Source organism: Oncorhynchus mykiss, chromosome 13 (genome assembly GCF_057628025.1).
Source record: "Oncorhynchus mykiss isolate SJ-2025 chromosome 13, ASM5762802v1, whole genome shotgun sequence".
Lineage (NCBI taxonomy): Eukaryota > Metazoa > Chordata > Actinopteri > Salmoniformes > Salmonidae > Oncorhynchus > Oncorhynchus mykiss.
The window spans coordinates 39,403,402-39,417,030 of record NC_143034.1 but is presented as its reverse complement, the minus strand read 5'-3'; the positions used below and the strand labels follow the sequence as shown (position 1 = coordinate 39,417,030).

Below are 13,629 nucleotides of genomic sequence, written 5' to 3'. Positions count from 1 at the left end.
GTTCCTAAAATGCTTCTGAAAATCAGTGCAGTACCTGGGTATCCCTCAAGAGGTCCTCGCTGCTCTGATTGTTCTGTGAGTGGACGGGAGCCGGGGCGTCAAACATAGAAATGTGACGCCCCTTTTGGCCCTTGAGGGTCTCGGCGTCTCCTGCAACCACAGAACAAATCACATCAGAACATTATCTGAACCATATGACATTTACATTATTAAAACCAAATGACATAACATTATTTGAACATTATCCAAACCATATGACGTCCACCAAACATAATCAAGATGGTCAGAACCATATACACATCACAATCACTGTAACCTGGAGGCAGTCTTTATTTTGAATATATTCCCAGCATCAGTTTAATAAAACACTACTACATCTCAGGGGGTGACCTGACATGAATTTCTAAATGAATGAAATAATATGGCCTTAGCAAGAATTCCCTTCATTAATTCAAAATTGCACAAATTTCTATTAGTATTTGTTAATTCATGCAGTGGAACTGACCCCAACCCTGTTTCCGAGCCAAGTCGAGGGAAGATGGTTACCTGAGCCCTGTGAGGAGAGGCTGGACATGCGAGGCAGAGTTGAGGACATGCCATGATGACTGCCGCTGGACTCTGCTCTGGAGCTGGACCAGTCGGACAGCTGAGACGTCTTGGATGACTGAAAACCTGTCAGAGCTGGGAGAAGTGTTAACACATGGAAAGAGCACTTGAATTGCAAAGGCAGATGTACACAATCTACTACTACACAGTTACACACATGCACACTAACACAGCCACAAGCGCACACATACAATCACAATTGAACACACACAAAGTAAAATCATCCATAACGAAACAACATTCTTACCTGAGTAGGGTTTAAGCGGTCTAGGAGGGGCCTTCATGGAGGAGTCTGGCATGGGTAAGGTGGTGGTGCCGTCGGGGTAGGCAGGCTTGATCAGCAGCTCCTGTCGGCTGGGCACCGGAGACCCTGGGGCCGCAGTGGAGGACAGGATGTAAGGGCCCACGGCCGCCACCCTGGAAGGGCCACATGGCTGCAGGGCCTGGCTCTTTGTGGGGACCTGGAGAGAATGTTTGGGTAACACATTATCTAAAGTTAGCAGGTATGACACTTTGTTAGTTGTTATTAGCATGTATGAGCCTTTATAATATCTTATTATGAGCCTTATATGTTATGTCACCCTATGTAGGCCAGGGATGGGCAACTGGCGGCCCACGGATCAATTTCCATTAAAAAAAAATACAAAATAGAATAATAAATGTTTTTAGGAACTCAGTCGGGGTCTCAACTATCTGCTGTCGCTGCTGTCAAGAGGGGGCTGCTAAAATGTTTTACTTGCATGGTGTGGGGGGGGGACGACAACAACAACAAAATGTCACTTCGTGCCCCCAAAGGTATGGATGTGGGTAGTCAGACCCTTGAGCCTCTGTGGACCCTCGTGATAAGTTCAGATTTTCTGTGGCCCCCACCCCCATCAAAGTTGCCCATCCCTTATGTAGGGATGCAGGAGTAAAATATTACTCCTGCACACATCACATTTCTCTCATGGACAGCGAGGTCTTGCATCCATAGCTCCATCTATGAATTGGAGTGGTGATACATTTCCCTGGCCCCATTCCTAAGCTTAGTTCCAAGAAATGTGGGGCTGATGTGGTCTGATGTACACTGCCCTAAGGGAACAATAAAGCTTTTGAAACTCGACTTGACTCACGGGCAAGTTCGCCTTCTGCTGTAGCGCTGCCTTCTTCTTCCACAGGCGTTCGCGGAGTTCGGCCACTCGCTTGTCCATGGTGGCCACCTCCAGGTTGCGCTTGCTCAGGCTCTCACGCTGCTGTTGCAGCTTGGCACTCTGGTCCTGGTTCAGCTTATTCCTCAGCTTAAAATCGGGGGGAGAAGGGAGAAAGAGCTAGAGTCAGCTTTATGTGTGTATAGCGATTTTCCCACTACTGAGCCCAACTAAGCCGAGCCAAACCAATCTCTACTGAGTTTGCCTGGTTACATATCCACCATAGTTGCTGGAACCGTGCTGAAAAGGACCGTGTGAAAAGAAAACTTCAGAGCCAGCAGTTTTGTTCTGGGGGTATACACTATATATACACACAAAAGTATGTGGACACCCCTTCAAATTAGTGGAATCGGCTATTTAGGCCACACCGGTTGCTAACAGGTGCATAAAATTGAGCACACAGCCATGCATAAAAATCGTCTGTCCTTGGTTGCAACACTCACTACCAAGTTATAAACTGCCTCTGGAAGCAACGTCAGCACAATAACTGTTCGTTGGAAGCTTCATGAAATTGGTTTCCATTGCCGAGCAGCTGCACACAAGTGTCGGCTGGAGTGGTGTAAAGCTTGCCACCACTGGTATCTGGAGCAGTGGAAACGCGTTCTCTGGAGTGATGAATCACGCTTCAACATCTGGCGTTCCGACCAACGAATCTGGGTTTGGCAGATGCCAGGAGAACAATACCTGCCTGAATGCATAGTGCCAACTGTAAAGTCTGTTGGAGGAAGAATAATGGTCTGGGGCTCTTTTTCATGTTTCCGACTAGGCCCCTTAGTTCCAGTGAAGGGAAATCTTAAAGCTACTGCATACAATGACAATCTAGACAATTCTGTGCTACCAACTTTGTAGCAACAGTTTGGGGAAGGCCATTTCCTGTTTCAGATTGACAATGCCCCCATGCACAATGCGAGGGCCATACAGAAATGGTTTGTCGAGATCGGTGTGGAAGAACTTGACTGGCCTGCCCAGAGCCATGACCTCAACCCCATCGAACACCTTTGGGAATTGGAATGCCGACTGTGCACCAGGCCTAATCACCCAACATCAGTGCTGTGGTTATGATGTTATTTTGCAGAGTCTACCTGTAAATGCCATAAAAAGAAACTTCTGTGGAAGCAGACAAATCTGATCTTCTCTTACCTGCAGCTCCTTGTAAAGACGCTCCAGCTCGCCGGCGGAGCTCGGGCCATCATGAGAGGGCTCCATCTTGACGCTTTTCAGGGTCTCCAGCTGCCTGCTCAGCTCCTCCACTCTCGAGACGGCCACCAGGAGCTCGCACTGCTTACTCTGAAACAGCCCGTTCATCTGCTCTATCTCCTCCACTATACAGCCAGGCACATACACACACGCAAATCAACAAACACACGCAAGCACAGACATGCACATTAGTCAAATTTGAAAAGTAACATTTAGAGAATGCTAATGATGTGTTCGGTCAAACCAAAATCGAATGTTCCGTTAACGTCAATATTTGATCATAAACCTAAACATGTTCTGTGAATGTCTGGTAAGGTAGATAAAAAAAGAAAAACATTTGAGAAATGTTTTAAATACATTCCACCAAATTGCACCTTCAGGTTCCCATAACCGTCAGGTGTACATTCTCGGAACACAGATAACTAAACAAAATAATATTCTGGATACCTAAACCTGGAATCTTCTTTTGAACCAAAAGTAGTTAGCTGGTTGTACACTGTAGGCTTAAGCCAATCAACTAAAAGAAATGTCAAGTGTGTCAAGTAGGGAAAAAAACATGTCACCCAGAAAGCCCTACTCAGCTCCTTCCCCAAACCCCTCTTCATCGAGTGTCTTGACTCCTCACTCTCCCCTTGGCACTGACCCAGTTTGCTGTTGCTAAGGCGTTTCTGCTCCACTTGACCCTTGAGGGCCCGCACCCGCCGCAGCTTGGTCTCCTGGTTCTCAGCATTCTCACGAAGCTGCAGTAGTCTCTCATGCTCTGACGCCTGCTGCTGCTGCTCCTGCAGCTTCAGGTAGCGCAGACGTTGCTCCTAGCCGACCAAACAAGAAAACATTTTCAGATTAAAGTTTTTAATAATAGCCACATGGTGTATTAAAAGTAGTCAAAGTAGTAGTATTTGGTCCCATATCCCTGGCACACAATGACTACTTCAAGTTTGTGACTATACAAACTCTTGTTTTGGGTGTCTTTTGTATCATGTCTTGCCCAATAGTAACTAAATACATGTGAGAATATAATATGTTTCTGAACACTTCTATATTCACATGGATGGTGCCATGATTATGAATTAATCATAAATGAAGCATGAATAATGATGAGTGAGAAAGTTAGAAGCACAAAGATAATTCCCCCCTCCCTGGATAAGAGGGTCAGCTTAATGACTAAAATGTCCAATGCTAACCTTCCCTGTTACTGGTGATGGTGGGAGGTTAGCATCCTTTACTGTAGCCTTTGTAACCTTCTAACTCAGTGTAGGAGAACACACAGCCCTTCCCTTGTCTTTAAAGAAAAATAATTGTCTTTATTAATTGAGCTTAATAAAGAGAAGGCAGAGGAGACCGTGCGAAGTAAAACTGTCTAGGAAGAAACCTTGACAGGAACCACTCTAGAGCAGGCCTATTCAACTGGATGTCTATGTCAAGCTAATAAGAAAGGGAAAGAACTACTTTTTTTATTGGACATTGTCTCATCTAGAGCCCTGCCCTTACAGGCCCATCTGCCTCATGCTGGCCTAGGCATGAGACAAGGTGAAGAATTAGATGTCTTGACCTTTATTTTGTGGCTGTACTTCTCTGCCAAATGACTCAATGGGCTTGTTTGACATCGACTGCACTGATGTACAAATCCCCTTGCACCATAAATAACTACTGATTATAATTTATAGCCAAGTCGGTCAGTCACAATTTACCCACAACATATCATGCTCTCCAACATGGCCAATGTCTTGCCCTACCTTTGAGGCCAGGAGCTGCTGCTGCGAATTGATCTGCTGCTGTTGCCGTGACGCCAACTCCTGCAGCTCCGAGAGGGTGATGTCCATGCAAGGTGGTGCCACCTGGGGGGGGGGGGGGGGGGGGGGGGGGGGGTCAATAATGACAAATAATGTGTCACACCATACCATTTAACCATCGGCTTCTATCTTCCTTCCTTTTACTGTAGTACCGTTTTTGCACTCACCCCATTCTCCATGCATCGGTCCACAGGCACCTTGACCATATTCCTTTTAGCGGAGGGATTGGAAACCCTTGATCCGCCTATACAAGACAAAATACAGCGGCCTTGTGAGTGTGTGTGTTTATATCTAACTGTTGGAGAGGGACGTGCATTTGCTTCACAACTGATCATGGGAAGTATAAAGAGGCAAGAAGCTAATTGCTTTTTGGGGAAAATTATACATCTCTGTTAAAAGGGGGCTCCAATTTGTTTGTGTATTACAGTCTGTTTATGACCAAAGTTGGAACAAACATGACCGGAAAACCAACACAAGACCTGAGCACTGCGCCATTAATAGGGGTCATACTCTTGAGGATACGGGATGAAAAGGACAAGCATGAGTTGGAGAACTGCTCATTGTGTAATAACTGGTGGAGCAGCCAAAAGAACCAGGCCTCTTCCACACAGTTGCTCTTCCCGTGCCAGTGTCTGACAGTTATGCAATGCTGTTTAGCAAACTCCTTATATGGGTAACCCAAAAAGGCTGATCGCTTTAATAAGCTCTTTGGGGATCACAACTCAGGTTTATTAGTTACACAACCCAAATTCTACACCTTATATGGTAATAACGGCACAAGCTAAACAGGGAGCCAAGCCAGACTAGTTGTAATTGACTACCATCGTGTCCCAAATACAAATAATAAAGCCTTTGTGCTGTGATATCCCTTGCACTGTTCTGTTGCGCAATATGGCTTTGTCCTGCGTAGGGGGCCGTTCCAAACAACTAGAAACCCAAACACATGGAACTACACAAGGTTCTCAAATGACCAGAGAGCCTTGGGTAAAGAAAGACATGGTTTTCTGTTGTTTTCAAGTTGCATAAAGGACTAAGTTATGCGGGTGCATCACATAGTGATACCATTGAAAATAACATGTCCTTGGCTAATCGTCTCATGAAAAAGTAATGCGGATATTCGCAGAAGAAATTACAAGCACAAAACTAAAATCACAGCAATGAAAGAAAAGTGTACTGTTCCCTATGGGCTCACTTTAGCCATTAACATGGGCGTATTCATTACACAGATACTGTTGCAAAACGTTTCTTAAACGGAAGCAAATGGAACAAAAAGGAGAGGGACCTACCTGAATTTGTCCAATATAGACATGTTTTGCTGTTTGTTTGCTTCCGTTTGGTTCTTAAACGGTAAACGGTTTCCGTAATGAATACACCCCAGCTGAGAGGGCGTTAACATGCTACAGTACCTAAGACTACAAGGTGGAGTTGTTTAAAGGTGCTTACACATGTGGAAGCTAGGTGAATTGCAACAGGACTAGGCTGCATTCAAAACAAATACCCCCTCCCCCGCATCCCATTTCCCCGTAACATGGCGGAGACTCGCGCTTGAACCTTTTACTTTCGGCTTTGGTCCACCACATTCAATTTTTTTTTAGAAAAATTTGACATATATTTCACAGCAATTTAGACGTTACAATGATTCCCTACGCTATTCATTGTTTGATTTCTCACATAAACTGAAATTTAGTGAAAAGTGTAACATTTTAGCACCCAGGAAATGACAGAGTCATTTCTACATTGGCCACTTGACCTGATTTCCCCTAAAAACACAGCCACAAAATCAAAACACCTTTCCCATTTTGGCAACAGATGCCGGCCTGGCAGGAGAAATCAATAGGCGAATATCACAGCCAATCACAACACTGGCAGTAAGTAATACTGTGAAACACTGTCATTACACTATTACTGCAGATATATTATGTACATTATCTGAAATTACAATGCAAAAATAAAGTACAAATCCTATGTGTAGCACATTTAAAGTGTGTTAAACTGTTAAATATTGTACATCATATGGGGGTGTGTTCAAAAACGGACAGTGCCCGTGGCATATCATCACCACCACACACAGGCTGCATCATGAATGGCATCCTATTCCTTATTGTGTACTACACAGTGACCAGGGCCCATTGGCCATTTGGGACGCAGCCACAGTCAGAAAAATCTTGGGTTACCTTTGGGCCTGAGAGAATGCAGGCAAGAAAGAAAACTAGAGTGTACCCTGTTAAATAACTATGTTCCCAGCAGCCGCAAAACATCATGGCGATTTTAATTATCTCAGCGATGTTTAGAATGCTTGGCACTGTGCCATGGTCAAAACCGCATGCATCATCAAATAACATGAAGATATACAATCTTATCACTAATTTTTTTATTTTATTTTACTTCACGTGACAGTTATTCTAATCCATATACAAAGCTAAATTATTTTATTGATTTGGAAAAAAAAGTAAAATCCAATTCAATTGTATTGAAATTCATCATCCCAACAATGGGGACTAGGAAGTGTGTCTGCCAGTTAGAATAGTAGCTGGCTGTATTGACTTTGGCTCAACTGTAATGGAATAGAACATTATGTACACCACACACATAACGGCCAGTAAACACAGCTGCCTACCCAGGCTTTCACATTTTTCAGGCTATGCTTGACACATTCAGTTACCACACTATTTATTATCCAGGGTACTGGTGGGGGATGGGCATCGAAAAATGTGTGTTTGTGGCTCTCACCTGACTCTCTGCAGGGTACCCGGTCATGGCGCAGGAGGAAGCGCACCTCCCCCCTCTGGTGTCCCCAACGCTGGAGCACGTCCAGCATTCGCTCTCCGTCACCAATGGCGCGCTCTGGTGTGACAAAGAAATATGCCTGAGTAAGCGGTTCTTGATTCCAAGGCACGGTTCCATTTTGGTCCCTTGCCTCTTACCCCCAACCTTTACCCTTCAGGTATTCACATCGACGGGATAGTGATACTGCTTTCACCTATTACGTCACCTTTAAGATTAGTGAACACCGAAGTTGTAGGGGCTAGGGAGTGAAATGGAACTGGGCCAAAGTTGACATTGAACAAGATTTTTGAAAACTCAGGCCTTCGATTGGCTTCATTCAGTTCAGCACTTTGATGAGTGTAGCCCAGCATAACATCAACCTAGAGTAAACACTGACATCAAAAGTTAGCCAGGAAGTGTCCTGGTTGGTCTAGCAGTGATACCACAGCCTCACACATGACTACGGTGTTGGCATGGGTTTGAATCTGGCCCATGCCCTACTAGCACCTCTCCTACTTTACTGTCTCTTTTCACTGTCCAACAACTTGATCCTTAACTAGTTGTCACTTTACGACAAGTTTAAAAGGCATAAAATTGAGAAGACTGAGTCAGAACCATTCTGAAACTCACCTGAGCCTCGCCACATTTCAGCTAGGAAGCATTCTCCCTCCCCCGGCTCCTTGCACAGCTCCACCACATCACGACACAGGGTTTCCGGGGTAACGGGCACCTCTGTGAAATGCTGGTCATTGTTGCTGAGGTACACGGTGAGGAACATCTAAGACACAGACAGTGAAAAATAGACCATTAGAACAGTGTTAGAGAACATTGGGGTCCAACTCCAGACAAGACTGAGCCAATTCAGAAACCCCCACTGCAATGGGTTTTAGTGAGAACAGAATAAGTAGCACATTAGGTCCCTGTTCCATTTGAAACAAACAGATGGTCAATGTCTATTTTGGATTAAAAAAATCTTACGGGGAGTCATTTGTCAATGTGGTCTTTTTTCCTAATAGGGGCAATTCCACGATAATGAAATTGTGCTGAGACTGATATTTTTTACTTAAAATGTATGCCAAACGAAAACCATTGATTTAAAAGTTTAACAAACCACACAACTCTATGCACAAGGACTACTTTTAACAATTTACACACTGAATATAATTTACTGAAAGAACTGTGCAGATGCAAAGTTTGGTAACAGAATTTCAGTTAAATCTCCCTCTGTTTGTGACCACGTTTTCCAAACACTTGGAAAACGTGGTCACAAAAATCTGCTCCAAATGAAGATTCAAATATGTCTGCAGAAAGAATGCGATGTCAGCTATGACATGACACTGAGTAAAAATACATTTATTTTGGTTATTGAACTGTATACATTAAGTGAAGTAAATTTACACCCGGTAACAGAATTTCATCATGGGTCCTTGATCTATGCTACACAGAAATGCATAAATACTAAATCCATACACAAAGGTGCAATATCATCCTTTGCATATTTATTTATTACTCTACACACTGGCTATTATTTTAATGAGCTCCACCACCAAACAAGACCAAATCTGAACCAATCATAGACATCTATTTTTCACAAGTTTGGACATCAAAGTACAGCACAGTAGAGCTATGGAGTATAGCACAGAACAGTAATTATAGTTCAGTACAGTAGAATATAGCACAGTACACAAGTGTAATGTACTGTATCTTACTGTACTATATTCTACTTTTATTTACTGTACTGTGTTGTCCAAACTTATGAAACATAAGTGTCCGGACCAAATCTGAACTAATCGTGGACGTCTATGTTTGGGCCGGTCCAGATGTCTGTGGAAGCTGAAATCAAGACTGGTCCGGACCAAGAAATTACGTCTGTGGACGTTGAAATTGAGGCCAGGGCGGACTGACCAAATAAAAAATTGAATGAGAAGGTAGGTGTCATAAGAGCTAGGAGAGGTTGCATTAATTAGAGATAGAGAAGAGAGAGGTTATCCAGACTTTTCACACTCTTGCTTTGACAACCAGATGACAGAAAGGAAAAAATGTATCAGCTGAACACAGTTGGGTCGCCTGCTACTGTTCTCCCTTTCGCTGGCATACTATTGTTGTTTGTGACAACTATGATTTCCCATTCCGTTAACTATTTTTTTGAAACTCTGTTACCAATTTGGTAACAGATTTTTTATTTATTTTTTATTTTACCCCCTTTTTCTCCCCAATTTCGTAGTATCCAATTGTTAGTAGTTACTATCTTGTCTCATCACTACAACTCACGTACGGGCTCGGGAGAGACAAGGTCGAAAACCATGCATCCTCCAAAACACAACCCAACCAAGCCGCACTGCTTCTTAACACAGCGAGTATCCAACCCGGAAGCCAGCCGCACCTATGTGTCGGAGGAAACACCGTGGACCTGTCGACCTGGTTAGCGTGTACTGTGCTAAGTTGACTGTGCCTTTAAACAGCTTGGAAAATTCCAGAAAATGATGTCATGGCTTTAGAAGCTTCTGCTAGGCTAATTTAAATCATTTGAGTCAATTGGAGGTGTACCTGTGGATGTATTTCAAGGCCTACCTTCAAACTCAGTGCCTCTTTGCTTGACATCATAGAAAAATCTAAAGAAATCAGCCAAGACCTCAGAAAAAAATATACATAGGTTTTATTCCTATGCTGTGAGCTCTGAGCTACAGAGCTGTCTATCCTTAGAAGACCCCTTCCAGAGCAGAGTGAGGGAACAGACTCCTAAGCCAAAAGGACACTGACATCGGGAGGACGATGAGAGAGGTGCGCCGGAGTAGTGAGTCATCGAGCAGCCTGAACGGTCCCCTGAACGGTCCACGCAGAGAATCCTCGGAGATCATCCCCACGTAAATACATCATTATATTCTGACCCATAAGAGCGGCAGTTTGGGACAAGCTGACAAATTCACCCAAATGTATATTTCTCTCGTGTACTTTCTTTTTTCTCTCCCTCTTTGAAATCCCCATGTTGGCCCGTTATACTAAGTTCTAATCAATAGCCTATAATGTGTTTTGTATATGTATATCTTTTATTATCATTTTAGCTTTCTAGTAAATAAATATTCAACTAAGATTGGTGTGGTACGAACTCATTGGTGAGACCCGGATCCATGCAGATTCACGGGCTATACGACGTTCAGAACGAGATTGGTAGAGGTAACTGGTTAATTAGCGGCTGTTGTAAAATAGATATTCTGATATTCTTTGAGTTAATTTGGGAAATAGAAACTCAGTAAAAACTAGTTTTCCCATGGTGCCCCAGATTAATGAGTTAATAATTGCTTGATTCAGTTAATCACGCAATTAGAAACTTTAATAATTCGATGAACAACAGTCGTCACATTAACTAATCACAACACAGGTAAGAAGTTTTCGGTTGTAGTTGTTATAGGACTATTTCTCTCTATACGATTTGTATTTCATATACCTTTGACTATTGGATGTTCTTATAGGCACTTTAGTATTGCCAGTGTAACAGTATAGCTTCCGTCCCTTTCCTCGCCCCTACCTGGGCTCGAACCAGGAACACATTGACAACAGCCACCCTCGAAGCATCGTTACCCATCGCTCGACAAAAGCCGCGGCCCTTGCAGAGCAAGGGGAACAACTACTTCAAGGTCTCAGAGCGAGTGACATCACCGATTAAAACGTTATTAGTACGCACCCCGCTAACTAGCTAGCCATTTCACATCGGTTACGCCAGCCTAATCTCGGAAGCTGATACGCTTGAAGTCATAAACACCTCAATGCTTGAATCACAGCGAAAAGCTGCTGGCAAACGCACGAAAGTGATGTTTGAATGAATGCTTACGAGCCTGCTGCTGCCTACCACCGCTCAGTCAGACTGCTCTATCAAATCATAGACTTAATTATAACATAATAACACACAGAAATACGAGCCTTAGGTCATATATGGTCAAATCCGGAAACTATCATTTTGAAAACAAAACGTTTATTCTTTCAGTGAATTACGGAACCGTATTTTATCTAATGGGTGGCATCCATAAGTCTAAATATTCCTGTTACATTGCACAACCTTCAATGTTATGTCATAATTATGTAAAATTCTGGCAAATTAGTTCGCAATGAGCCAGGGGGCCCAAACTGTTGCATATATCCTGACTCTGTGTGCAATGAACGCAAGAGAAGTGACAATTTCCCTAGCTTAATCTTGCCTGCTAACCTGGATTTATTTTAACTAAATATGCAGGTTTAAGAAAATATACTTCTGTGTATTGATTTTAAGAAAGGCATTGATGTTTATGGTTAGGTATATTCGAGCAATGATTGTGCTTTTTTCGCGAAGTTGTCTGTCTTTGTTAGGAACAAAGTCTTCACACAGTTCGCAACGAGCCATATACAGTGGGGAGAACAAGTATTTGATAACCTGCAATATCGGCAGCGTTTCCTACTTACAAAGCATGTAGAGGTCTGTAATTTTTAACATAGGTACACTTCAACTATGAGAGACGGAATCTAAAACAAAAATCTAAATCACATTGTATGATTTTTAAGTAATTAATTTGCATTTTATTGCATGACATAAGTATTTGATCACCTACCAACCAGTAAGAATTCCAGCTCTCACAGACCTGTTTTTCTTTAAGAAGCCGTCCTGTTCTCCACTCATTACCTGTATTAACTGCACCTGTTTGAACTCGTTACCTGTATAAAAGCACCTGTCCACACACTCAGTCAAACAGACTCCAACCTCTCCACAATGGCAAAGACCAGAGAGCTGTGTAAGGACATCAGGGATAGAAATTGTAGACCTGCACAAAGCTGGGATGGGCTACAGAACAATAGGCAAGCAGCTTGGTGAGAAGGCAACAACTGTTGGCCCAATTATTAGAAAATGGAAGAAGTTCAAGATGACGGTCAATCACCCTCGGTCTGGGGCTCCATGCAAGATCTCACCTCATGGGGCATCAATGATCATGAGGAAGGTGAGGGATCAGCCCAGAACTACACGGCAGGACCTGGTCAATGACCTGAAGAGAGCTGGCACCACAGTCTTAAAGAAAACCATTAGTAACACACTACGCCGTCCAGGCCAGTCTGAAGTTTGCCAATGAACATCTGGATGATCCAGAGGAGGAATGGGAGAATGTCATGTGGTCTGATGAGACAAAAATAGAGCTTTTTGGTCTAAACTCCACTCGCCGTGTTTGGAGGAAGACGGATGAGTACAACCCCAAGAACAAGATCCCAACTTTGAAGCATTGAGTTGGAAACATCATTCTTTGGGGATGCTTTTCTGCAAAGGGGACAGGACGACTGGATGGGGCCATGTATCACAAGATCTTGGCCAACAACCTCCTTCCCTCAGTAAGAGCATTGAAGATGGGTCGTGGCTGGGTCTTCCAGCATGACAACGACCCGAAACACACAGCCAGGGCAACTAAGGAGTGGCTCCGTAAGAAGCATCTCAAGGTCCTGGAGTGGCCTAGCCAGTCTCCAGACCTGAACCCAATAGAAGATCTTTGGAGGGAGCTGAAAGTCCATATTTCCCAGCAACAGCCCCGAAACCTGAAGGATCTGGAGAAGGTCTGTATGGAGGAGTGGGCCAAAATCCCTGCTGCAGTGTGTGCAAACCTGGTCAAGAACTACAGGAAACGTATGATCTCTGTAATTGCAAACAAAGGTTTATGTACCAAATATTAAGTTCTGCTTTTCTGATGTATCAAATACTTATGTCACACAATAAAATGCAAATGAATTACTTAAAAATCATACAATGTGATTTTCTGGATTTTTGTTTTAGATTCTGTCCTATGACCTCTACATGCTTTGTAGGAAAACCTGCAAAATCGGCAGTGTATCAAATACTTGTTCTCCCCACTGTATATGGACCCCAGCTTGTTTCTCTGTATACAGCACACTTCTCAACAGCAAATGCATTTAAACTAACGCTGTTCATCAACCAAACCACACTTATACTAATGTATTCATTACTTGAGTGGTAATAGGAAAATGTTGGACTAAATGCACGTCTGAAGGAAGCCCATGCTTGAACCAATACAGAAGTGGGGGATGGTGTCAGAGGTTGATAAAGTGAAGAG

The 13,629-nt window shown here is 43.3% G+C and overlaps 1 protein-coding gene across 1 annotated transcript in view; it reads right to left on the bottom strand.

Annotated features, from left to right (window-relative positions):
• The window catches only part of LOC110486087 (apoptosis-stimulating of p53 protein 2), a 46,753-nt gene that overhangs the window by 13,076 nt on the left and 20,048 nt on the right, over nt 1-13,629 (bottom strand). Inside the window, 10 exon segments of the mRNA XM_090196159.1 lie at nt 35-150; nt 547-681; nt 854-1,067; nt 1,719-1,883; nt 2,934-3,115; nt 3,634-3,802; nt 4,727-4,828; nt 4,951-5,027; nt 7,514-7,627; nt 8,180-8,327. Of these exon segments, the coding sequence (XP_090052285.1) occupies nt 35-150; nt 547-681; nt 854-1,067; nt 1,719-1,883; nt 2,934-3,115; nt 3,634-3,802; nt 4,727-4,828; nt 4,951-5,027; nt 7,514-7,627; nt 8,180-8,327 (1,422 nt within the window).